The sequence below is a fragment of the Scyliorhinus torazame genome, chromosome 9, assembly GCF_047496885.1.
Source record: "Scyliorhinus torazame isolate Kashiwa2021f chromosome 9, sScyTor2.1, whole genome shotgun sequence".
NCBI classification, from domain to species: Eukaryota; Metazoa; Chordata; class Chondrichthyes; order Carcharhiniformes; family Scyliorhinidae; genus Scyliorhinus; species Scyliorhinus torazame.
The window spans coordinates 48,681,187-48,708,697 of record NC_092715.1 but is presented as its reverse complement, the minus strand read 5'-3'; the positions used below and the strand labels follow the sequence as shown (position 1 = coordinate 48,708,697).

Below are 27,511 nucleotides of genomic sequence, written 5' to 3'. Positions count from 1 at the left end.
GAACTGTGGGAGGAAACCCACGCAGACACGGGGAGAATTTGCAAACTCCACACAGTCAGTCACCTGAAGTCAGAATCAAACCCAAGTCTTTGGTGCTACAAGGCAGCAGTGCTAACCACTGTGCCACAGTGTCACCTTTGGGACTTGAACCGGGAACCTTGCAAGTCAAGAGTGGAACCAACACAGGCACAGCTGACTACATTGATGCCTGGTCCCCGAACATTTAGAATTAAAACAAAAATTGAATTATGTTTAAATCCTTTCATGGCCACTCCACATCTCCTAACACTCTGTTCTAATTCTGCACTCTTCCAATTCTGATCCATTTCACTCTTCTTTTACCACCTTGTTAGTTAGTGGCCGTGCTGTCTAAATTATGGAATTACGTTGTTTTCTTACAATTTTACAACTCCATTTTTTTTGGAGACACATCAGTGTAGACTTGGAATCCAACATTCTAGATGCTTGCACAATTTTTCCCTCAGAGAGCAGTTATGTGCAAATTTTATTAAGTCAAAATCTGAATTCAGTTAACACTGCAGCGGTTTGATCAAGTAACTTGCACACAAAAATCATGCCAATACTATGATTTACTGAAAGATTTTGCAGCAGCTCTTCTCAAACATCAAGGCTGCATGATAATTATAAATGGAAAATTTACAATAGCATATATTCCAACCATCACATCACTTTGAACTTTAACAATACAAAGCTCATAATGAAATCATGTAACAATCTTAATAATTCTTAGTTCATTATCAACCTACTTTTGCTTACAGAACACTAATTTCAACATCTAGAAAATGTTAAGCTTTTATGCCTCTCGGACAATTGCAGCAAATGTGTGACAATTAGGAAACATTCAACTGTTGCAAAATGCTGCAGCTCCAGTTCAAACAGCCAGTTAATTTTATACATCCATGAATAAGGGTGATGATTTTATTCCTTTCTAGTCACAATAGTCTGATTTTTCTTCCACAAGACAGGTTGTTCATCAAGCAGCTACAATGATTACTTCATCCGCCTGCCGACCCTGGGGCTAAAATGAAACCGGAAACATAAAAAAGTCATATTAAGGATGATTAAATGTCGGAACTATTTTTTGAAATAAACGGAATAATTCTTCCCTGTGCATTTCATACAGAATGTATACGGGTCATAACCCTTGCGCGACTGAAGTAAAATCAGGTTAAAAAAGGGGTCTAGATTCAGTCTACCTTCACAAAAACGTGGGTGGGAAGGAATCTGCTCAGCAGCTGGGTAGAGACCGCAGGAAACCGTGACAAGCTTATGTTGAGACCTGGCAGTTGCTGGTACCCAGCCATGAGCGGATAGAAGTTGTACAATAACTCCTGTTCGGTGTCTGGCAGAATTCGCAACCGGACCTTGGGAAAGACAGCAAAAGAAAAAAGTCTGAAAATAAAATGGAAGCAGTTTGGAGATCCCAGACAAAAAGCAATTACCTCCTCCAGATAATTACTGGAATTATCTATCAACAACAAATGTCTATGCTGTTATTCCATTCTCTTTCTCTCTTTCTCCCCCCCCCCCCCCGCCCCAAACACAATAAAAAATCTTCAGACCCACCTACTCACTTAAAATGTATTAGCAGCTACAAATTGTACCTGTTTCAGACCAGAAAACATGAATGCATCATTGGGCTCCACGAAAATCTCCACATCCTGCACCAGTTTGGTCCTGTTCTGCAACCAATATTTGACTGGCAAAGACTCGCGGACCCTGCCGAATGATGGAAGATCTTTCAAAGAAAGCAGAGAAGTGTAAATTTAGTTTAAACTATTGCAAGTGCTTCCGTTAAAGTAGAACAGCGGTATATTTATGTATACTAAATTCACTGTAGACCATTATAGAAACATGCACATAATGCTAATTTGATGGAAATTAAAGAACAATTTTCATTAAAAACTTGGAATTATCAGCAAATGAGCTTTGAATGTCCAAAATTCGTTCAGTATTAGAGAATGTTTAGACTTGAAATATTATACATAATTGTTGCCAAGCGTGGGCAGCGCGGTGACGCAGTGGTTAGCACGGCTGCCTCACGGCGCCGAGGTCCCAGGTTCGATCCCGGCTCTGGGTCACTGTCCGTGTGGAGTTTGCACATTCTCCCCGTGTTTGCTTGGGTTTCGCCCCCACAACCCAAAGATGTGCAGGCTGGGTGAATTGGCTTCGCTAAATTGCCCCTTAATTGGAAAAAAATAATGAATTGGGTACTCTAAATTTTTTTTTTAAAAATTGTTGCCAAGCATTGGCATTTGCATGCCAAGCACTTTGAATTAATTAGATTCACAACTTTTCAATAGCGATGACTTGGGTACCATATTTGCTCTTGTAAAAGCCACATTTCTGAGCCCACAATTTAGGCAAAAAATTAAGGTGTCAATTTTTACATGGGTAACGTTTTTGAGGGACATACTTTCAATTATCGAAAGCTCACACAGCCAGCAAAGAACGGTACAAGGTTTTCAGTCTCTGTTCCAATTTGTTTAACAGTTGGGGCTCACACAATCAACTTGGTTACTCTCCACAAAGATATCTCTTGGGCTGGTGCGTACAGACTGCAGTTTGTTCCAATCTTACCTCTGTCATTCCAATGATAACTTTTACTAAAGTTCCCCAATATCTCAGTGGAAAACTGCACTCATGATCTAGCATGGATGCCGAAAGATCAGAAAACTCCTGCTTCAAATCCTGATCGCTGCTGTATTACTCTGAATGAAGAGTGGGGCAGTGAGCTGAGTCAAGTGAAGTGTCCTTGGAAAGTCAAGGGTCAACACTTTTACATGGGGTATGTGAAAAATTATGTTTTATTTTGCCAAATGGCAGTGGTTGACTTTTATATGAAATCGACTATTATTCGAGTATGCATGGTATGTACTGCTAGATAATAGCTCCTTCTTAATAAACCCTTCCTTGCTTCCAATCCTTTGGACTTGTATTCGGTCTTAAAATTTATCGTTAATTATGAACTCATGCTGGTTTTAGTGTTGCATTCTACCCGTAAAACTTCTAAATTTGATGTACACATAAAGAACAGTTCACCTGCATGAACATAGAGCGGAATTGCCTCCACAATCACATGGGGCAACGTAATCACTGTGTTGACAACAGGTATACTTTTAGCAGCGGAGGTCCTATTAAAAAATCAGAATAGAATCATAAGTGCTTTAGCAACACGGGTTTTCTGGTTTGATTTGCAACTTAAGCGGAAATCAAATTAAAGATAGATTTTTGCTCCACAAAACAAAATATTGCCGTTTTCACAGAGGAAGCAGGCTTGCTGTTTTTAAACTGATAAGAAATACTTTACCTTTTCCAAGAGATTATATATTGGCCCGAGGCAACTCCACTCTGATTCGTAGGTGCTGGAGGACACTGTAAGCAGAAGCACTCACTGGCACTTTCTCCTGTCTGTAAAATCACTGAACAAAAAAGATTTTTTAAATGCTGAGCATCAAATTTCAATGTTTGCTATTTTATATAGATCATTGAAAAAACTGAGTAACAGCAAATAAATTTTGTAGCAAACAAAAAATAAGCCTTAGCTGGAGCAGGCTAACTTTTTTGTTTAATTGTGCAAATGTCTGCGCCTCACCCTCCCAATCGTTCTGGTGTGGGACTGTATTGTCATGGAGTCATTGCTGCAGATTGATATTCCTCCTCTGCCAACACCTACACATCTGCACTTCCAAAAGGACTTGCTGCATCAAGATGCCACACAAAAGGCTACTAAATAAAGTCAAGATCTATGAGTGGCAGTTGAGTTTGGATTGGATATGGAACATTTGGATTCCCAGATAGAAAGTGGGTGCTCATCATAGTGGACCACATGCTAGTAGGATCTCACCATCAATGATCTGGGTGAAGACATTGGAGATATGTCCACAATCTTGTTGGCGAAACAAGGATATGTAGGTATAAGAAACTTGGATAAGAAAAATACATTTCAGCTCTGGCAGATGTCTTTTAATACATGCAAGTGTGAGATGATGGCTCAGATATGATATTGACAGTGGTGGGTATGGTAAATGGGAGTGTTGAAATTTTGCAGCAGGTAGTGTGCCTGCAACTACTACTAGGATTGTGGTTTGGACGCAGGATCACTGATGTTTGGGTATGGGATGGGGTCCAGTACTCTTGTTCCTCCTGGCCCACAAGCCGTGCTGTAAATGCACTTATCTTCTCCTTAAAGCTGTGCTCATCTTTCTTCAGAATCCGGGTTTCCCCAAGACCTTGAAAAAAGCAGCTGGCTAAAACAAATCAGAGGCTAATACAAAAGCAAAATACTGCAAATGCTGGAAATCCCTTGGTTGGTAGCCTCATTAGAATATTTAAATGGCCAACCCATCACTGGGACGAGGTTGGCTGTCCACCCTCATGTAATCCAGATGTGGCCATGTTGGAGGCAGGTTTGAACTGTTTAGCGTCTCACTCAACCCCAACAGTTTTGGGGAATTAAAATTCACTCCACTGCTTTTGATGGAGTTACTTCAAGCATGGGATAAAATAAAATTACTGCAGATGCTGGAATCTGAAACCAAAAAGAAAATGCTGGAAAATCTCAGCAGGTCTGGCAGCATCTGTAGGGAGAGAAAAGAGCTAACGTTTCGAGTCCAGGTGACCCTTTGTAAAAGCTAAAGATAGAGAAAGTGGGAAATATTTATACTGTGGAGTGAGAATGAAAAATGAGTCATAGCCACAGAAACCCAAGGGAACCGGGTGCTAATAGCCACAGAAACCAACGGGAAAGAGTGCTAATGGCAGTCCCCAGAGAGAACAAAAGGTGTGAAAGGCCAAACTGAGAAACTAACATCAGAGGATAAACTGTGACAGATGTAGATGTGGAGGAGGGGAAGGGGGAAGCAAAGGGAAGAAAATAGCTAAAGTTGAAAAGAAGAATGGCAATATTTTAAATAAGCCAACCTCCTTGGAGTAGTAGATTTGGCGCTTACCTTCCTGTGGCCTCCGGTAAAGCTGAGAATAGGTGTGTTTGTAGTGGGTTTGGGATCCAAATTTGCCTTTTCGTGAATTAAAAATTCGCCATATGGGTATTGAAAGCCATTGATGCTGCTCTTGTTTTTCAGGAGCTAAATGGGCACCTAAGTTTCCAAAATGGTGGATAGGAAGCACATGCTCATCATCAGTCCAAAAGATGTGCTACCATCCACATTGGTATAGGTAGATTTATTTTTAAAGAATTCATATCACTCTGTCCCAGTCATACCCCTGTCGTTACAATTGACACTCCCAATTGTCTTTCCCTACATTCCGTCCCAAGGCAAAATATTTAATAGTTCTTGGACTTACCCATTCTGATTCAAAGGACCTGCAGCTGAGGCAAATTAGTTTGTAGACCTCAAGAGTATTATGAAATCCTTTCTACATTATTTAAAGTGAATCTGTTAAAGTAGCAAAGGAATAGAGCACATATTCTGGAGCACAAGGGCAGCACGGTAGCATAGCGGTTAGCGCAATTGCTTCACAGCTCCAGGGTCCCAGGTTCGATTCCCGGCTGGGTCACTGTCTGTGCGGAGTCTGCACGTTCTCCCCGTGTGTGCGTGGGTTTCCTCCGGTTTCCTCCCACAGTCCAAAGATGTGCAGGTTAGGTGGATTGGCCATGTTAAATTGCCCTTAGTGTCCAAAATTGCCCTTAGTGTTGGTTCAGTGGGGTAAATATATAAAGAATATATAAAGAAAGACAAGAGAGAAAGAAATGGTAAAAAACAATTAAAATGAAATGGGCTGAAAACAAATGGGTCGAGGTGGGGTAGAGCTAATCATCTGACGTTGTTGAATTCGATGTTGAGACTGGAAGGCTGCAGCGTGTCTAACCGGAAGATGAGATGTTGTTCCTCCAGTTTGTGTTGAGCTTCACTGGAACATTGTAGCAGGCCAAGGACAGACATGTGGGCATGGGAGCAGGGTCTTGTGTTAAAATGGCAAGCAACGGGAAGATCAGGGTCCAGAATGCACACAGACCGAAGGTGCTCAGCAAAGTGATCACCCAGTCTGCGTTTGGTCTCTCCGATATAGAAGAGACCACATTGGGTGCAGCGAATGCAATAGACCAAATTGGAAGAGGTGCAAATGAAACGCTGCTTAACCTGAAATGTATGTTTTGAGCCTGGGATGTTAAGCATCTGGAAGAGGTAAAGGGGCAGGTGTTGCACCTTCTGTGATTCCATGGGAAGGACCCATGGGTGATGGGAGAGGTGTTGGGTATAGTGGAGGAGTGGATTGGATTATCTCGGAGGGAACGGTCTCTGCAGAATGCTGACAGAGGGAGTGAAGGGAAGATGTGTTTGGTGGTGGCATCACGCTGGAGTTGGCGAAAATGGGAGCCTATAGTACAAACCCTACTAGAGCATTCTATCCCTGAGACTATCAACTTTGGTCCAAAACAAGACAGAATACTTCATTCAAGTGCAATACCAAGAGTCTCATGACAATCTTTCATGTGACAAGACAAACATGGCTGCTATTGAGGAACAAAAGGATGCTGATGAGGAACATGTTTCTGCCTCCTTATTCAAACACCAGTGCTTACACAGTGAGGAAGAAGATTCATGGGGAGACTAGAGTTATCTGAATACTGGTATGTATGCATACATACCAGATCTTGCTTTAACGGAACAATGTCCTAAATCAGAAATTAAAACAGAAGCCTAAAGAGTCAAGAACAGGTCAACAAGTGTTATGGGCCAGGGTTGAGAGAACCCCAAAGTATATCATGGAGTTCACCTGACCCACAACTTTTAATAGATTGTGGTTATGGGGAGCACACGACCCTACTCTGCAGGTGTGATGCAACAGAGATCTACAGTACTTTTAAATTAAAACAATGTTTATTTATGAAACCAGTTAACACTTTATAAACCCACAGTAAACATCTTAACAACTATCAACACCAATAAATCCCCCAAAGAATACAGTACTCTATAAGTAACTCTTAATCTTTCCTTGCAACATCCATAAGACAAAAAAAACCTTTTTACAGAAAGACATCAGGTTTAACTTCTCTACAGAAACAGGTATAAGTTTTAAATCACCAAAGGATCTGGAGACAGTTTTTAGACTGCAGAGAGAGAGACTAATATACCTTCTTGCTGTGACTGCAGCTATCCAGCTCTCAAAATAAAACTAAAATGTACCCAGTAGCAGACAGACAGCCCAAAGCGAAAGTAAAAGCAGACAGACAGCCCAGCTCCACCCACACTCTGACATCACTGATAAACACCCATTTCTTAAAGGTACATCCACTAGATATTTTATCATCACTCATTTCTTAAAGGTACTCTCACATGACACAAGTTTGGAGATCATGCACAAACAAGGACCTTTAATAGTGATACATGTCCAGCAGTTGCAGTGATAAATAGGCCCGAAGCCTATATTTTCACCAAGGTGCAAGGCCATAGTCACTGGTACCATGCTACAAAATCCAGGTCAACACACCTGTGATGCGTTGAAGGCTTTATAGATGCCCCATTTTGGATAAGGCACGGAACTGAGATCACATCTGCTCTCTTAAGGTGGGTGCAAAAAATTTTATGACATAAGGCCGGTGAGACTTACGTCAGTAATAGGGCAATTATTGGAAAAGATTCTTAAGAGATAGGATTTATTCACATTTGGAAACAAATGTACTTATTAGTAATAGACAGCATGGTTTTGTGAAGGGGAGGTCGTGCCTCACTAATTTGATCGAGTTTTTCAGGAAGTGACAAAGATGATAGATGAGGGATAAGCAGTAGATGTTGTATACATGGACTTCAGTAAAGGTAACTCATGATACACTGGCACAAAAGATGAAGTGGTGTATATAAATGATTTGGAAGAAAATGTAGCTGGTCTGATTAGTAAGTTTGCAGACGACACACAAATTGGTGGAGTTGCGGATAGTGAAGAGGATTGTCTGAGGATACAGCAAGATTATAAACTGGTTGGAGTCTTGGGTGGAGAAATGGCAGATGGAGTTTGAACCGGACAAATGTGAGGCAATGCATTTTGGAAAGTCCAATGCATGTAGGAATTACACAATAAATTGTAGAACACTTGCGAGTATTGACAGGCAGAGAGATCTAAGCGTGCATGTCCACCGATCACTGAAAGTGGCAACGCATGTGGATAAGGTGGTCAAGGAAGGCATAAGGCATGCTGGCCTTCATTGGTCGGGGCATTGAATATAAAAATTGGCAAATCATATTGCAGCTGTACAGGACCTTAGTTGGCCTCATTTGGAATATTGTGTACAATTCTGGTCGCCACATTACCGGAAGGATGTGGATGCTTTGGAGAGGGTTCAGAAGCACTTTACCAGGATGTTGCTTGGAATGTAGGGCATTAGCTATGAGGAGAGTTAGATAAACTCGGTCTGTTCTCCCTGGAACGACAGAGGTTGAGAGGCGACCTGATAGAGGTCAACAAGATTATGAGTGGCATGGACAGACTGGATAGTCAGAAGCTCTTTCCTAGGGTGGGAGAGTCAAGTACTAGGGAACATAGATTTAAAGTGCGTGGGGAAAAGTTTAGAGTAGAATTGTGAGGCAAGTTTTTTTCCCCCCCCCCCACAGAGGATGGTAAATATATGGAACATGCTGCCTAGGGAAGTGGTGGGAGCAGGTACGACAGCGGCATTTAAGGGGCATCTAGACAAATATATGAATAGGGTGGGAATGGATGGATATGGACTCCGTATGTACATACGGTTTTAGTTTAGGCAGGTACTATGGTCGGCGCAGGCTTGGACGGCCAAAGGGCCTGTTCCTGTGCTGTATTGTTCTTTTTATTACATCGAAGAAAAGTATGCAACTTCTCTCCCTGGTGTCCTGACCATAAACCATTGTATTCCTTCAGCCAACATCAAAAGAGTCAGCATCACATTTGCGAGTCGGAGAGTATCGTGGAAAGCACATATAGAGAAGTGTGTATACTTCAAAGCAAGAAGCATCAGGAATAAGGTAGGTGAACTTAAGGCATGGATCGGTACTTGGGACTACAATATGGTGGCCATCATGGAGACTTGGATAGAAAAGGAGCAGAAATGGTTGTTGGAGGTTCCTGGTTATAGATGTTTCAATAAGATTAGGGAGGGTGGTAAAAGAGGTGGGGGGGGGGGGGGGGGGGTTGCCTTGTTAATTAGAGATAGTATGACAGCTGCAGAAAGGCAGTTTGAGGAGGATCTGCCTACTGAGGTAGTATGGGTTGAAGTCAGAAATAGGAAAGGAGCAGTCACCTTGTTGGGAGTTTTCTATAGGCCCCCAACAGCAGCAGAGATGAGGAGGAACAGATTGGGAAACAGATTTTGGAAAGGTGCAGAAGTCACAGGGTAGTCGTCATGGGTGACTTCAACTTCCCAAATATTGAGTGGAAACTCTTTAGATCAAATAGTTTTGATGGGGTGGTGTTTGTACAGTGTGTCCAGGAAGCTTTTCTAACACAGTATGTAGATTGTCCGACCAGAGGGGAGGCCATATTGGATTTGGTACTTGGTAATGAACCAGGGCAAGTGATAGATTTGTTAGTGGGGGAGCATTTTGGAGATAGTGACCACAATTCTGTGACCTTCACTTTAGTAATGGAGAGGGATAGGTGCGTGCAAAAGGGAAAGGTTTACAATTGGGGGAAGGGTAAATACGATGCTGTCAGACAAGAACTGAAGTGCATAAGTTGGGAACATAAGCTGTCAGGGAAGGACACAATTGAAATGGGGAACTTGTTCGAGGAACAGATACTACGTGTCCTTGATATGTATGTCCCTGTCAGGCAGGGAAGAGATGGTCGAGTGAAGGAACCATGGTTGACAAGAGAGATTGAATGTCTTGTTAAGAGGAAGAAGGATACTTATGTAAGGCTGAGGAAACAAGGTTCAGACAGGGCGCAGGAGGGATACTAGATAGCCAAGAGGGAACTGAAGAAAGGGATTAGGAGAGCTAAGAGAGGGCATGAAAAATCTTTGGCGGGTAGATCAAGGAAAACCCCAAGCCCTTCTACACATATGTGAGAAATATGAGAATGATTAGAGAGAGAGTAGGTCCGATCAAGGACAGTAGCGGGAGATTGTGTATTGTGTCTGAAGAGATAGGAGAGGTCTTGAACGAGTACTTTTCTTCAGTATTTACAAATGAGAGGGGCCATATTGTTGGAGAGGGCAGCGAGAAACAGACTGGTAAGCTCGAGGAGATACTGGTTAGGAAGGAAGAGGCGTTGGGCATTTTGAAAAATCGGAGGATAGACAAGTCCCCCGGGCCTGACGGGATATATCCAAGTATTCTATGGGAAGCAAGAGATGAAATTGCAGAGTCGTTGGCAATGATCTTTTCGGCCTCACTGTCAACAGGGGTGGTACCAGGGGTTTGGAGAGTGGCGAATGTCGTGCCCCTGTTCAAAAAAAGGAATAGGGATAACCCTGGGAATTACAGGCCAGTTAGTCTTACTTCGGTGGTCGGCAAAGTAATGGAAAGGGTACTGAAGGATAGGATTTCTGAGCATCTGGAAAGACACTGCTTGATTAGGGATAGTCAGCACGGATTTGTGAGGGGTAGGTCTTGCCTCACAAGTCTTATTGAATTCTTTGAGGAGGTGACCAAGCACGTGGATGAAGGTAAAGCAGTGGACGTAGTGTACATGGATTTTAGTAAGGCATTTGATAAGGTTCCCCATGGTAGGCTTATGCAGAAAGTAAAGATGCATGGGATAGTGGGAAATTTGGCCAGTTGGATAACGAACTGGCTAACCGAAAAAGTCAGAGAGTGGTGGTGGATGGCAAATATTCAGCCTGGAGCCCAGTTACCAGTGGCGTACCGCAAGGGTCAGTTCTGGGTCCTCTGCTGTTTGTGATTTTCATTAATGACTTGGATGAGGGAGTTGAAGGGTGGGTCAGTAAATTTGCAGATGATACGAAGATTGGTGGAGTTGTGGATAGTGAGGAGAGCTGTTGTCGTCTGCAAAGAGATATCGATAGGATGCAGAGCTGGGCTGAGAAGTGGCAGATAGAGTTTAACCCTGAAAAGTGTGAGGTTGTCCATTATGGAAGGACAAATATGAATGCGGAATACAGGGTTAACGGTAGGGTTCTTGGCAACTTGGAGGAGCAGAGAGATCTTGGGGTCTATGTTCAAAGATCTTTGAAAGTTGCCACTCAAGTGGATAGAGCTGTGAAGAAGGCCTATGGTGTGCTTGTGTTCATTTGCAGAGGGATTGAATTTAAGAGCCGTGAGGTGATGATGCAGCTGTACAAAACCTTGGTAAGGCCACATTTGGAGTACTGTGTGCAGTTCTGGTCGCCTCATTTTAGGAAGGATGTGGAAGCTTCGGAAAAGGTGCAAAGGAGATTTACCAGGATGTTGCCTGGAATGGAGAGTAGGTCTTACGAGGAAAGGTTGAGGGTGCTAGGCCTTTTCTCATTAGAACGGAGAAGGATGAGGGGTGACTTGATAGAGGTTTGTAAGATGATCAGGGGAAAAGATAGAGTAGACAGTCAGAGACTTTTTTCCCGGGTGGAACAAACCATTACAAGGGGACATAAATTTAAGGTGAATGGTGGAAGATATAGGGGGGATGTCAGAGGTAGGTTCTTTACGCAGAGAGTAGTGGGGGCATGGAAGAACTGCGTGTGGAAGTAGTTGAGTCGGAAACATTAGGGACCTTCAAGCGGCTATTGGATAGGTACATGGATTACGGTAGAATGATGGGGTGTAGATTAATTTGTTCTGAATCGGACTTCCGGGTGCGGCGATGACCAGCTAAGTCGCACGTTTCGGCAGCTCCCGGTGGAACGGACTTTTGGGCTCTTAATAAGAGCCCCAACGGCAATTTTAACGGCTAAAAGCACTGTGCGGTAAACCAGAAGGGAATCCCCCCTGGATACAGATGGAAAAAGGAGAGGAAAGTGGCCGGATTGCGGTGGATCCTTTAGAGCAGCGGCAAGGAAAGCAAGCAAAAACCAAGATGGCGTCGGAAGGTGGCAGTTTAATATGGGGCCCTGAACAACACGAGTTTTTGAAACGCTGCGTGGAAGAGCTTAAAAAGGGGATGAAGAAGGAGCTGTTGGCCCCGATATTACAGGCGATTGAAGGGCTAAAAGATGAGCAAAAGACCCAGGAGCGGGAGCTTCGGGTCGTGAAGGCAAAGGCTGCCGAGAACGAGGACGATATACAGGGCCTGGTGGTGAAGACGGAGATGCACGAGGCACACCATAAACGATGTGTGGAAAGGCTGGAGGTGCTGGAGAATAATGCGAGGAGGAAGAATTTAAGGATTCTTGGTCTTCCTGAAGGTGCAGAAGGGGCGGACGTTGGGGCATATGTGAGCACGATGCTGCACTCGTTGATGGGATCGGAGGCCCCGACGGGTCCGCTGGAGGTGGAGGGAGCCTATCGAGTTATGGCGCGAAGACCGAGGGCTGGAGAAATTCCTTGAGCCATAGTGGTGAGATTCCTCCGTTTTAAGGACAGAGAGATGGTCCTAAGATGGGCAAAGAAAACTCAGAGCAGTAGATGGGAGAACGCGGTGATCCGCGTATATCAGGATTGGAGTGCGGAGGTGGCGAGAAGGAGGGCGAGCTTTAATCGGGCCAAGGCGGTGCTTCATAAAAAGATCAAATTTGGAATGCTGCAGCCGGCAAGACTGTGGGTCACATATCAAGGGAAGCACCACTACTTTGAAACGGCGGATGAGGCGTGGACATTTATTGTTGAAGAGAAATTGGAATGAGTGGGTTATTAAAAAAGAATGTTTGAGACAAAGTGGTGGGGCGAATATGGGGGGCGAAGAGGGGGGAAAGAAGGGGGGAGAGATGATTTTTATGTTGTTAATCCTGCGACCCGGTAACTTTTCTCTCTTCCACAGGTTGTGGGGGAGGGAGGAAGGGAGGTGAAGGAGTTGGGGGCGTTGGCCATTGGGGACGGGGCCAAAAGGGAAGCGCGGGCTTTGTTCCCGCGCTACGATAATTATGGCGGGAATAGGGTAGCAGGAAGGAGGGGGCGTCGCACGGTGCGAGCCGAGGTCACGGGGGGAAGCCGAGGTCGGCCAGAGTTTGCTGACATCTGGGAGCAACATGGAGGGTGTAACTACGCTAGTGGGGGATCTAGCGGGGGGGGTGGGAGGGGGGGATTTACTGGGTTGCTGCTGCTGGGGAGAAGGGGGAGCTGGTATGGGGTGGGGTAGGCGGGGCGGGGGGGGCACCGCCTGGGAGGGAACCGCCTGGGAGGGACACAGCTGCGTGGGAACCGGGTGAGGGGCTGGGTAAAAGGGGATGGCTAATCGACAAGGGGGGGGGTAAAGAGCCCCCCAACCCGGCTGATCACGTGGAATGTGAGAGGGCTGAACGGGCCGATAAAGAGGGCACGGGTGCTCGCACACCTAAAGAAACTTAAGGCAGATGTGGTTATGTTACAGGAGACGCATTTGAAACTGATAGACCAGGTTAGACTACGCAAAGGATGGGTGGGGCAGGTGTTTCATTCGGGGCTAGATGCGAAAAACAGGGGGGCGGCTATATTAGTGGGGAAGCGGGTAATGTTTGAGGCAAAGACCATAGTGGCGGATAGTGGGGGCAGATACGTGATGGTGAGTGGCAAATTACAGGGGGAGGCGGTGGTCTTAGTGAACGTATATGCCCCGAACTGGGATGATGCCAACTTTATGAGGCGCATGTTAGGACGTATCCCGGACCGAGAGGTGGGGAAGTTGGTAATGGGTGGAGATTTTAACACGGTGCTGGAACCAGGGCTGGACAGATCGAGGTCCAGGACTGGAAGGAGGCCGGCAGCAGCCAAGGTGCTTAAAGACTTTATGGAGCAGATGGGAGGAGTAGACCCATGGAGATTTAGTAGACCTAGGAGTAAGGAGTTTTCGTTTTTCTCCTATGTCCACAAAGTTTATTCGCGAATAGACTTTTTTGTTTTGGGAAGGGCGTTGATCCCGAAGGTGAGGGGGACGGAGTATACGGCTACAGCTATTTCGGATCACGCTCCACGTTGGGTGGACTTGGAGATAGGGGAGGAAAAAGAACGGCGTCCACCCTGGAGAATGGACATGGGTCTAATGTCGGATGAGGGGGTGTGTCTAAGGGTGAGGGGGTGTATTGAAAAGTACTTGGAACTCAATGATAATGGGGAGGTCCAGGTGGGAGTGGTCTGGGAGGCGCTGAAGGCAGTGGTTAGAGGGTAGCTGATATCAATCAGGGCACATAAAGGAAAGCAGGAGAGTAGGGAACGGGAGCGGTTGCTGCAAGAACTTCTGAGGGTGGACAGGCAATATGCGGAGGCACCGGAGGAGGGACCGTACAGGGAAAGGCAAAGGCTACACGTAGAATTTGATTTGCTGACTACGGGTACTGCAGAGGCACAGTGGAGGAAGGCACAGGGTGTACAATACGAATATGGGGAGAAGGCGAGCAGGTTGCTGGCCCACCAACTGAGGAAAAGGGGAGCAGCGAGGGAAATAGGGGGAGTGAGGGATGAGGAGGGAGAGATGGAGCGGGGAGCGGAGAGAGTGAATGGAGTGTTCAAGGCATTCTATGAAAGATTATATGAAGCTCAGCCCCCGGATGGGAAGGAGAGAATGATGTGTTTTCTGGACCAGCTGGAATTTCCTAAGGTGGAGGAGCAGGAGAGGGTGGGACTGGGAGCACAGATCGAAATGGAGGAAGTAGTGAAAGGAATTAGGAGCATGCAGGCGGGGAAGGCTCCAGGACCGGATGGATTCCCAGTTGAATTTTACAGGAAATATGTGGACTTGCTCGCCCGCTACTGATGAGAACCTTTAATGAGGCGAGGGAAAGGGGACAGCTGCCCCCGACTATGTCAGAGGCGGCGATATCGCTTCTCCTAAAGAAAGAAAAAGACCCGCTGCAATGCGGGTCCTATAGGCCTATTTCCCTCCTGAATGTAGACGCTAAGATTCTGGCAAGGTAATGGCAATGAGGATAGAGGATTGTGTCCCGGGGTGGTCCATGAGGACCAAACTGGGTTTGTGAAGGGGAGACAGCTGAAAACGAATATACGGAGGCTGCTAGGGGTAATGATGATGCCCCCACCAGAGGGGGAAGCGGAGATAGTGGTGGCGATGGATGCCGAGAAAGCATTTGATAGAGTGGAGTGGGATTATTTGTGGGAGGTGTTGAGGAGATTTGGCTTTGGAGATGAGTATATTAGATGGGTACAGCTGCTGTATAGGGCCCCGATGGCGAGCGTGGTCACGAATGGACGGGGGTCTGCATATTTTCGGCTCCATAGAGGGACGAGGCAGGGATGTCCTCTGTCCCCATTATTGTTTGCACTGGCGATTGAGCCCCTGGCAATAGCATTGAGGGGTTCCAGGAAGTGGAGGGGAGTACTCAGGGGAGGAGAAGAACACCGGGTATCTCTGTATGCGGACGATTTGTTGCTGTATGTGGCGGACCTGGCGGAGGGGATGCCAGAGATAATGCGGATACTTGGGGAGTTTGGAGAATTTTCAGGATATAAACTGAACATGGGGAAAAGTGAGTTGTTTGTGGTGCATCCAGGGGGGCAGAGCAGAGAAATAGAGGACTTACCGCTGAGGAAGGTAACAAGGGACTTTCGCTACGTGGGGATCCAGATAGCCAAGAATTGGGGTACATTGCATAGGTTAAATTTAACGCGGTTGGTGGAACAGATGGAGGAGGACTTCAAGAGATGGGACATGGTATCCCTGTCACTGGTAGGGAGGGTGCAGGCGGTTAAAATGGTGGTCCTCCCGAGATTCCTTTTGGTGTTTCAGTGCCTCCCGGTGGTGATCACGAAGGCTTTTTTCAAAAGGATTGAGAAGAATATCATGAGTTTTGTGTGGGCCGGGAAGACCCCGAGAGTGAGGAGGGGATTTTTGCAGCGTAGTAGGGATAGGGGGGGGCTGGCACTACCGAGCCTAAGTGAGTACTACTGGGCCGCCAATATCTCAATGGTATGTAAGTGGATGGGAGAAGAGGAGGGAGCGGCGTGGAAGAGATTGGAGAGGGCGTCCTGCAGGGGGACTAGCCTACAAGCTATGGTGACAGCGCCGTTGCTGTTCTCACCGAAGAAATACACCACAAGCCCGGTGGTGGTGGTTACTCTGAAAATCTGGGGGCAGTGGCGACGGCATAGGGGTAAGACGGGAGCCTTGGTGTGGTCCCCGATAAGAAATAACCATAGGTTTGCTCCGGGGAGAATGGATGGGGGATTTGGAACATGGCAAAGAGTAGGAGTAACACAAATGAGAGATCTGTTTGTAGATGGGACGTTTGCAAGTCTGGGATCGCTGACCGAAAAATATGGGTTGCCCCAAGGGAATGCATTCCGGTATATGCAACTGAGGGCTTTTGCGAGGCAACAGGTGAGGGAATTCCCGCAGCTCCCAACGTAGGAGGTGCAGGACAGAGTGATCTCAAAGACATGGGTGGGGGACGGTAAGGTATCAGACATATATAGGGAAATGAGGGACGAGGGGGAGATTATGGTAGAGGGAAGAGGAGCTGGGGGAGGAGATTGAGGGGGGGCTGTGGGCTGATGCCCTAAGTAGGGTAAACTCATCGTCCTCGTGTGCCAGGCTAAGCCTGATACAATTTAAGGTGTTACACAGGGCGCATATAGCTGGAGCACGGCTCAGTAAATCTTTTGGAGTAGAGGATAGGTGTGCAAGATGCTCGAGAATCCCAGCGAATCATACCCACATGTTCTGGTCATGTCCGGCACTACAGGGGTTTTGGGTGGGGGTGACTCTCAGGGATGTTAGTGTAAATGTATAATATGTATAGGTTGTTGTTATAGGTAATCGTATATTGGACTGCTGAATTGTATTTTTGGAGAGTATTTATTTGGGACAAGGCAGTTGCCATTTAGTTTTGTTTTTTAATTTTGATGTTGTTTATATATTATTTATTTCTTGCTTAAAACTGGCCATTGTTATTTATATTGTTATATTACTGTGTAAAGGATACACAATGTACTGTCATGGTTGGCCAAAAATTTTGAATAAAATATATTTTTAAAAAACAAATTTGTTCTGAATCTAGGACAAAGGTTCGGCACAACATCGTGGGCCAAAGGGCCTGTTCTGTGCTGTAATTTTCCATGTTCTATGGTCACACCGACCGCAGGCTCAGAATCCGCAGGCAGGAAGGGAATGGGTGACCACCAGACAGAGCAAGAGGGCGAGGCAGGTAGTGCAGGAATCTCCTGTGGCCATTACCCTGCAGAACAGATATACCATTTTTGATACTGTTGAGGGGAATGGCCTCTCAGGGGAAAACAGCAACAGCCAAACTCGTTGGACGACGGTCGGTTCTGCTGCAGAGGGGAGGGGTAATAAGTGCAAGAGTTATAGGGGATTGAATTGTAAGGGGAATAGACTGGCGTTTCTGTGGCCGCAAACGAGACTCCAGGATGGTATGTTGCCTCCCTGGTGCTAGGGTCAAGGATTATCTCGGAGCGGGTACAGGACATTCTGGAGGGGGTGGATGAACAGCCAGTGTTCATGGTACACATCGGTACAAATGGCATAGGTAAAAAAAAAAGGATGAGGTCCTAAAAGCAGAATACAGGGAGCTAGGAAGGAAGTTAAGAAATCGGACCTCAAAAGGTAGTGATCTCAGGATTACTACCGGTTCAACGAGCGGAGTAGAAATGACAGGATATATAGCATGAATACGTGGCTGAAGAGATGGTGTCAGGTGGAGGGTTTCAGATTCCTGGGGCATTGGGACCGGTTCTGGGGGAGGTGGGACGGGTTACACTAGGACAGGACTGGAACTGATGTCATAGGGGGCTATTTGCTTGAGCAGTTGTGGATGGTTTAAACTAATATGCCAGTGGGGTGGGAACCTATGCAAGGAGTCAGAGAAAGAGGGAGCAAGGACAAAAGCAAAAGGTAGAAAAGTGAATAAGAAACGTGATAGGTGGAGAAACCAAGGACAAAATTCAAACAGGGCAGTTGAGAAAAATATTGGGAGAAGGACAAACATTGTGAAAAAGACAAACTTAAAGGCTCTGTGCCTTAATGCACGGAGCATTTGCAATAAAGTGGATAAACCAATCACGCAGATAGATATAAATGGGTATGATATAATTGGGATTAGGGAGACATCGCTGCAGGGTGAACAGGGATGGGAACTGAATGTCCCAGGGTTCTCAGTATTTAGGAAGGACAGGCATAAAAGAAAAGGTGGTGGTGTGGCACTGCTGGTTAAAGAGGAAGTTAACACAATAGTGAGAAAGGATGTTAACTCTGACAATGTGGAATCTGTATGGGTAGAGTTGAGAAATACCAAGGGACAAAAAACATTAGTGGGTGTCATATATAGACCCCCAAACTGCAGTGGTGAGGTTGGGGATGGCATTATACTAGAAATTAGAGATGCATGTAACAAGGGAATATCGGTGATCATGGGTGATTTTAATCTTCACATAGATTGGGCAAATCAAATTAGCCACAATGCCGTAGAGGAGGAATTCCTGGAGTTTATACAGGATGATTTTCTTGACCAATATGTGTAGGAACCAACTAGAGAGCAGGCCATTTTAGACTGGGTACTGTGTAATGAGAAGGGTATCATTGCCAATCTGGCTGTACGAGACCCCTTGGGGATGAGCGACCTTAACAGGATAGAATTTCTTATCAAGATGGAGAGTGAAGTAGTTGATTCGGAGACTCGGGTGCAGGGAACTATGAGGCTATGCAGCGTGAGTTGGCCTTGAACGATTGGGGAGAGTTACTTAAAGGGATGACAGTGGATAGACAATGGCAAACATTCAAGGAACGCATGGAGGAACTATAGCAACTGTTCATTCCTGTCTGGCACAAAAGCAAAGAGGGTAAGAGGGCCAATCCATGGCTTACAAAGGAAGTTAGAAATAGTATCCGATCCAAGGAAGAAGAATACAGATTGGCCAAGAAACATAATAGGTCTGTCTGAGGATTGGCAGCAGTTTAGAATTCAGCAAAGAAGGATGAAGGGATTGATTAAGAAGGGGAAAGTACAGTACGAAAGGAAGCTTGTAGGGAACATAAAGACTGACACTAAGAGTTTCACAGATATGTGAAGAGAAAGAGATTGGTAAAGAGAAATGTAGGCCCCCTACAGACAGAAATGGGGAATGCATAATAAGGGACAAAGAAATGGCTGAGCAATTGAATACATTCTTTGTTTATGTCTTCACAAATGAGGAACAAATCAGATCCCAGAAATGTTGGAGAATGAACGGTTTAGTGAGAGGGAACAACTGAGGGAGATCAACATTAGTAGAGAAAAGGTGCTGGGAAAACTGATGGGATTGAAGGCGGATAAATCCCCAGGGCCTGAGAATCTGCATCCCAGAATGCTTAAGGAGGTGGCTCTGGAAATAGTGGATGCACTGGTGGTCATCTTCCAGGATTCTATAGACTCGAACTGTCCCTGCAGATTGGAGGGTAGCTCACGTCACTCCAATATTCAAAAAGGGAGGTCGAGAGAAAGCAGGGAATTATAGACCAGTAAGCCTAACATCGGTAGTGGAGAAAATGCTTGAATCCATTATCGAGGACTTTATAGCGGAACATTTAGAAAGCAGTGGCAGGATCAGTCAAAGTCAGCATGGATTTATGAAGGGAAAATCATGCTTGACAAATCTGTTGGAATTCTTTGAAGAGGTAACCAGTACAGTCGACAATGGGGAGCCAGTCGATGTGGTATATTTGGACTTTTAGAAAGTATTTGACAAAGTCCCGCAGAAGAGACTATTGTGCAAAATTAAAGCGCAGGGGATTGGGGGAAATGTATTGAAGTTGATAGAAAACTGGTTGGCAGAGAGGAAACAAAGAGTAGGGATTAATGGGTCCTTTTCAAATTGGCAGGCAGTAACTAGTGGGGTACCACAGGGAACGGTGCTGGGACCCCTGCTATTCACAATATAAATGATTTGGATGAGGGAACAAAATGTAACATTTCAAAGTTTGCAGATGATACCAAATTAGGTGGGAGGGTAAATTTTGACGAGGATGCAGGGATCCTACAGCAAGATCTGGACAGGTTGGGGGAGTGGGCAAACCAATGGCAGATGCAGTATAATTTTGTAAGTGGGAGGTTATTCACTTTGGAAGCAAAAACAGGAAGGCAGATTACTACCTGAATGGTTGTAAATTGGGAGAGGGGAATGTGCAGCAGGACCTGGGTGTCCTTGTGCACCATTCGCTGAAGGTAAGCATGCAGGTGCAGCAGGTGGTAAAGAAGGCTAATGGTATGTTGGCCTTCATTGCAAGAGTTTTCAAGTATAGAAGCAGGGATGTGTTGCTGCAATTGTACAGGGCCTTGGTGAGGCCACACTTTGGAGAATTGTGTGCAGTTTTGGTCTCCTTCTCTGAGGAAGGGTGTTCTTGCTCTCGAGAGAGAGAGTGCGCGAAGGTTTACCAGACTGATTCCAGGTATGGCGGGACTGTCATATGAGGAGAGATTCACCAGGTTGGGATTGTTCTCGCTGGAGTTCAGAAGAATGAAGGGGGATCTCATAGAGACTTATAAAATTCTAACAGGGCTAGACAGGTTAGATGCAGGGAAGATGTTACCAATGATGAGTGTGTTCAGAACCAGGGGTCACAGTCTGAGGATTCAGAGTAAACCATTTTGGACAGAGATAAGCAGACAATTCTTCACACAAAGAGTGGTGAGCCTGTGGAATTCATTACCATAGGAAGTAGTTGATGCTAAAACCTCAAGAGGCAGCTGGATATAGCACTTGGGGAGAATGAGATCAAAGGCTATGGGGAGAAAGTAGGATTAGGCCATTGAGTTGGATGATCAGCCATGATGGTGATGAATGGCGGAGCAGGCTCGAAGGGCCAAAAGGCCTCCTCCTGCTCCTATCTTCTATGTATCTATGTACATCGTTATTTATGCTTGCTGTGCATAAATTGGCGGGGTATTTCCTTACATTGGAGTGATTCTGGATACCTGCTCATCGACATAGCACTTTGGGATGTCCTTTGCATTGTACAAGAGGATTTTCACAGTAATTTCATTGCAGTGTTAATTATTATTATACGTACAAGTCTTTCTTTCACCGTGAAGCAACACCACATCAACAATCCTTTGCTTTAGGGGTGGTGATAACCTGGGCATGGTTTGATTGGGAACAATCATTACTAAAAATTGCCACTGATCAGAAACACATTGCATGTTGGCACGGACCTCACAATATCAAATCTTTTTGGGACATTCTTCCAGTAGAGGGAATGATAGTTCAACAGTTGAATCGCCTGTTTTGTACCACACAAAGGTTTGCTCAAGATTTTCCTGCTAATCCCAGGAGATTTACAAGATTACATTGGACATTCTGCAAGTTAGCCAATACTGTGCTCTCATTGTAAAACCCATGAGTGCTGCCTCAGATGAACAATTACTCTCCCCCCAAAAAATACTCCTCAGTGATAGAGGACATCAACTCCAGTGTTAAAATGAAGAATGCATTACATCCAGAAATAAAAATGAACAGTTAAAAAATAAAAGGCTAATCTATAAACCTTGTGCTAGCTGTGACTCCATCTCATCGACTAATATCATGGAATGTGCAAGTTCCAGTCTGCTGTTTGCTATGGTGAGGGACCATGGAGATGCACTCAGGATATCCATCATCAAAAGGAATGGAATATCTGCAAACACCCGATCCATATGTTCAAACTGCAAAACATATTTGAGAAGGTAAGCATATTAACAAACAGTGGAGTATTAAAATAAAATACATCATTAATGTTAATGTAAACTTGCAGAATCACAATCAGTAAGCAAGCATAATAAAGGCTCTAAAAAAAACCCAGATGCATCGAGGTTCAGACTGAAAGAGTTGGAATTCTCCTTTAACACACACAAAACAAACAATTTTAGTTATTCTGTAGTAGAATTTGAATCCCGATCTCTAAATACTCAGTCTACTGTATCAACTTTTACAAATATTTCTTAATCCATAACCTTATTCCATATAACTTGAACTTTTTGCACCCAGAAAATACTCAATAAGTATATCATAGAATCTCTATAGTGCAGAAGGAGGCCATTTGGCCCATGGAGTCTGCATCGACCCTCCTATCTAGACCCAATTCCCACCGATCCCTGTAACCCCCACCTAACCTCACCTTTGAACATTTAACGGGCGTTTCAGCATGGCCAATCCACTTAATCTGCACATTTTGGGATGGTGGGAGGAAACCTGAGAAACCGGAGGAAACCCACGCAGACATGGGAGAATGTGAAAACTCCACACAGACAGTCGCCTGAGGTCGGAATAGAACCCAGGTCCCTGGAGCAGTGCTAATCACTGTGCCATATGTTTGAGGACAGGAAGGACGGCATGTGACGCAGTGGTTAGCAATGGGACTACGGCGCTGAGGACCCAGGTTCGAATCCCGGCCCTGGGTCACTGTCCATGTGGAGTTTGCACATTCTCCCCATGTCTGCGTGGGTTTCACCCCCACAACCCAAAGATGTGCAGGTTAGGTGGATTGGCCACGCTAAATTGCCCCTTAATGGGGAAAAAAAAATTGGGTACTCTAAATTTTAAAAATACTATTAAAAAAAAAATGTTTGGGGACAGGAATTTGAAATGATCAATGTTTGCCAGTTGAAGAAGATTACTAGTTGATGCAGTTAACACAGTACTGGTATTCAGATCCAATTGCAGACCAACGTGATGAAAAATTCTTGTTTGGTGGTCGGAGTCTGGACTATATCAGCCTAATCCAATACTGTGGTATCCAGAATTATGAGAGATTGCCTTTTATTTCCAATCCCTAGAGAACAAAATTTTGCAACAAAGTTGACAACAATTTACCATCAATTCCACAAAAAGTTGCAGAGTAGAAATGATGACTTAGGCATAGAACACTTTATTCTACATGGCCCAGCCCAAATTCAGAGGGGGGAAAGGAAATAATTCGGAGGAGTGAAAGGAAAAAATAAGCCAATTGGCCTAAAAAATCAAACTCTGCAGTACTTTACAAAAGGAAAATACTGCAAGTGCTGGATATCTGATCAATAATTCTTTGCTTTAGAGATGATGTTGACCTAGGCAGAATTTGATCGGGAATAATAATGACTAAATTACCACATCAGAGTGGAGGATGAAAAAAAAAAAAACTTAATTGACTGGCTGTTCTCACTCTAACCAAGCCAAGATAATTTTTCTTTCAAGCTTTGTGAGAGGGGGAAAGCTGGGTTAATCTGTAGCACTTCCTCCCACTTTACGAGATTCTCCGAATCAATCCTGGCTGCCAAAATGTGGTAAAGATGAACAATACATAAATTTATCTACTTTGCATATATTGTAAAAGTTTTCTTGAAGCAAAATTTAGCTGTAACAAAAAATACCAAATAGACGGCAACAGGAGAGGAATAGAGATACCACAGAAATGAATGCTGCTCTACAGACTGGATAACTAGACCCCCATAACGCCCATCAGGCATTGTTTGGGTACATTTGCCTTAGGATGTGGTTTAAAGCTTCAAGTTACTGTTAAATTAAAGAAAGACGATAACTAAATTTATTCTTGCACTTACTTTTGTAGAAACAAACTTTGCCGTAACATCAAATGGCACAACTGTTTCAATAGTGATGGTCTCATCCTAAAAGGCAAAGAAAACGTCAACAACTTTGCATTGCTGGAATCAAAAATTTACAAATCAGACCAAGAATCATAGAACCTTAAGGTACAGAAAAAAGCCATTTGACCTGTCAAAAAATGTGCCAGCTCTTTGGCAGAGCTGTCCAATTTAGTGCCACCTCCAAACTTTTTCCCCATAACCCTGTAGATTAGTTTCTTGAAGAACATGTCCAATTGCCTTACTATTACCCAAGGCAACATTTTTACAACTGGGCCAATTGCGTAAAAAATATTGCAAAATTAATTTAGAGATACATGTGAGGATCATCCAAAAGTTTAAAATTTTACATAACGTTTTCACTCAGTAGCAAATCAATAATATAGAACCACTATTTATATGCTATACCTTTGGATTCTCTAATTTGAACATTTGTTTCATGGCATCCCTTTGGTTTTTACGCGCAGTAAAATTTTTTATTCATTCATGAGATGTGGGCATTACTGGCTAGGCCAGCATTTATTGCCCATTCTTAATTGTCTTTGAGGTGGTGGTGAGCTGTCTTATTGAACCACTGTCATCCATGTGGTTATCGAAGTACCTTCTTTCAAAATCCAAGAAAAACTATCTTGAGAGTATTTCTTCAAAAAGGAGTTTTATAAACTATGTGTAGACAATTGGGCCATTACATCTTAGAAAATCCCCAGATAAGCATTCTAAACATTGGACTAAGGCAACGTAGAGCTTGCACTATTAATAGGATAGCTTGTACTTTTATTAACAAAGTTGGAAGTAACAGGCAAGATTACAAGAATGGACAAAAAGACTTGTATTTATAGTGCCTTTCACAGCCCCCAAACATCCCAACACATTGTACAACCAATGAAGGGAGCAGATCAGGAAGTCAATTTGCATAACATTTGTCTGAACAGAAATGAGATAGTGATCAAATAATTTATATTAGTGATAGTGGTTAAAGTATAGATATTGTAAAGGCCACTGCGGAGAACTCCCTTGTTCTGCTTCAAACTAGTGGCATGGGATCTTTTATGGCCACTGGATTTTATGGCAGCAGACTGGATTTTGTGCTCAGGTCTTTGGAATGAAACTTGAACGCAAGACCTTCTGACTCGGAGTTAACTCTCAAAGCTACAATGGTGGATATATTAAAAATGTTTTGCTTACCCTTCCACTTAAATTACACTAAGATACTGGAAGATCAACATTGCGTGGGGGGAACACCAAACAATCTACAACATCTGCAAGGCTCAGGAAACCATCACCAACCTTATGGCATTTGCAAATTATTTCTTTGCCTTCAACAACAGTAGTAACAGCATAAGAAACATGAACCAAAAAAATTCTCGATCCAACCTGTCCACATCGGATGTGCAGCGGTTTCTTCACCTACACAAAGTTCAAACAATTAGTTTAAGATTAAATGTCTAGGAAAACAGAAACAGGTGTAGGCCACTTGGCCCATCAAACCTGTTCCATCATTCAATTTGATCATGGCTGAAATAAAAATATTTGATAAAAGTATCAATTGTATCCCATTAATCATCATCCAAAGTTAAATAATTTATGAAGCAACTATCTAAACATGAACTTCTGTCTGTCACAATTTGAGAAATCTTTGGAAACAGCTCATACAATCTACCATGGCAGACATCCATCAACCCAGCCTTAGTGTAAAACGCCTATATGTAAGCTAAGAAAATCTTCTGTCATATGACTCTCACTTCCTTTTTTTATTTTTACCAAAGTTAAGATTCTTTCAATTTTCATCAAAGATCAGAAGCAGCTTTTAAATGATCAACATCCATCATCGAAAAAAACAACAAGTATATTGCTGATCATAAACAGATATAGAAGCTTTGTAGCAATACCCAACATCAAATGCAAGATACAGGAAAAGCAATCAATGAGCTCAAATATTTTTTTAAAAGCATAGAGAGATTCAAGGTTGCAATGGGCTTCCCAGAATCCCAGGTGTATTAATTTCCACTAAAAGTAACACACAACTTAATGGGATCAAACAGAAAGCATCACAAATAATGCGACCTAATTGTCTAACTTCAAGCACTCATTGGATTAAGCTAGCTGTGGAGTGCTTAGCAAGATAAAGGAATAGCACCAAAATTGAAAACTATATGACTTGCTGACCAAGGTTTGCAGATCATGTTTGACCATTTTGGGAATGGCATGAAAGAGTAAAGCACTAATAAACAAAGTTTTAACATATGGTATGCATGAAGGCAATAATCTGGTTGTGAACACAGGGATCTGCAGAAGCAGAAGGGATAGGAGATAAAAGGTCTCACATAAAAACGTGAAAGTCAGAAGCGAAAATGACCTTGGAACAAAAATCACAGAAAGAGGCTGCCGTATATGTAGTCACTGATACAGGTGGCAAAACAAGACCCTTAGTATGAAACATCCAAATTGCAACACAATGACCTTTAGGTGTGCATGCTTTACTTTTGCATACTGAGCACTGCAGGAAACAAATCTTACATAAGTATCGGTAGAGATAGCATTTTGAAAGGAGCTGGAAAAATTACAGACAATAGTGAACATGAGAAAAACGTTGAAGAAGCATGAAAGATAATGGCTCATCACAGCATTTCTGGTCGGTGTGTCTGTGCTGCTGTGTAAATGAAACAGGCGAGTTGCCCCTTAAATGTTACTCTTTTGCCCTATGCTGGACATTGCTGAGGTATTAAATATCAAAGCAAAGCCTGGTTATTGGAAAAGAGGAAACTACATGTATCCTGTGTCCATGTGTGTAAAATGCTTACAATTATTTTCTTTAAAATGTATTCTTAAAAAGAACATTTCTGACATCAAAAGCAGTTACAGTCAAGGCTCATGTTTGGAAAGTTTGAACGAAGCAGGAAGCCTCGCCTGCCAGGATACACAGAAATCACAGATCTTTAAACTAAAATATAGGTGCGGGGAATGGTTAGAAGCTAGATTTCCCAAGCACGGAGAGGATAGGCTCCTCATCTGCATCATGCATTGTAAAATCGGTCCTCCTCTCTCCAAGTACAGTACTACCTAAGCTTTATCTATATGCCCATTAAGGAAGGTTACCATTTCCTCTGGGTGTAAGTCTCCAATGGGAATATCAGGAAGCAAAGCAGGATGAGAATCATCACACATCTCGGTACCATCAAGGGTGACGTGTGTTGTCTGCGTGAGGTTGGCATCCTGGCCTGAAAATGGTACAGAAAGCATAATTGTCAATGTTGGTTCACAGAAATGTGGTTAAAACACGTTACGGAAAGCTAATGAGTTTAGCAGCCTTTTAGATTCAAGACTTGAATTACTAATTTGGACAAGACAAACACACAAGCTTCAGGAAGTTCTATTGCATTAGTATAGAATATATGTTTGTGCTACTTACCATGCAAATGAAAAGACAAGAAAAGCAGGACAAGGAGTTGGTTGCATTAATCTTGTTTCAATTCAGAAGAACCTTGCCTATAGTTATTACACATGTAGTTAGGAAGCACATTTTCCCAAAGTGGTAAAATGGAATTCTCTCTACCAAAAGGCTGTGATTTTCTAAAAAAAAAGTTATCTGCAGGATGTGACTGGCAATGGCAAGGCTGGCATTTATTTCCCATCTCTAGTTGCCCCAAGATTTTAGTGGGCCTTATTGATGGATCGCTTCAAAGTTTAATGTGAATATTGGTCAGACCAGGTGGTGCTTCCTTTCTTCGAGGATACAAGTTAGGCTTTCAATGACAATTAGACAACTGCATGGTCACCGAGAGAGCAGAGGTTGAAAATTTCCAGATGTTTTAAAAAATTACCTCCTAATTCTCAAATGAAAATGAAGTGATATTTGAATGTTCTCTGGATTACTAGTCCAATCACTTGACCACTACAGCTACTGTGCCATGGTTGTTGAATCAA

At 43.8% G+C, this 27,511-nt stretch overlaps 1 protein-coding gene and 1 long non-coding RNA gene across 3 annotated transcripts in view; one reads left to right on the top strand and one right to left on the bottom strand.

Annotated features, from left to right (window-relative positions):
* Nucleotides 1–455: 455 nt before the first annotated feature.
* The window catches only part of trappc11 (trafficking protein particle complex subunit 11), a 110,496-nt gene continuing 83,440 nt past the window's right edge, over nucleotides 456–27,511 (bottom strand). For both annotated transcript variants that reach the window (XM_072515848.1, XM_072515847.1), the window contains exons 22-30: nucleotides 26,684–26,805; nucleotides 24,875–24,994; nucleotides 23,546–23,611; nucleotides 21,517–21,673; nucleotides 3,332–3,443; nucleotides 3,064–3,155; nucleotides 1,626–1,759; nucleotides 1,218–1,385; nucleotides 456–1,039 (exon numbers count right to left, since the gene is read on the bottom strand). In XM_072515848.1, coding sequence (XP_072371949.1) covers nucleotides 995–1,039; nucleotides 1,218–1,385; nucleotides 1,626–1,759; nucleotides 3,064–3,155; nucleotides 3,332–3,443; nucleotides 21,517–21,673; nucleotides 23,546–23,611; nucleotides 24,875–24,994; nucleotides 26,684–26,805 — 1,016 coding nt within the window. In that variant the 3' untranslated portion in view covers nucleotides 456–994. The remainder of the gene's footprint in view (nucleotides 1,040–1,217; nucleotides 1,386–1,625; nucleotides 1,760–3,063; nucleotides 3,156–3,331; nucleotides 3,444–21,516; nucleotides 21,674–23,545; nucleotides 23,612–24,874; nucleotides 24,995–26,683; nucleotides 26,806–27,511) is intronic.
* The window catches only part of LOC140429179 (uncharacterized), a 41,521-nt gene continuing 20,445 nt past the window's right edge, over nucleotides 6,436–27,511 (top strand). The window contains exons 1-2 of the long non-coding RNA XR_011949006.1: nucleotides 6,436–6,616; nucleotides 8,878–8,981. This is a non-coding gene — a long non-coding RNA (uncharacterized lncRNA). The remainder of the gene's footprint in view (nucleotides 6,617–8,877; nucleotides 8,982–27,511) is intronic.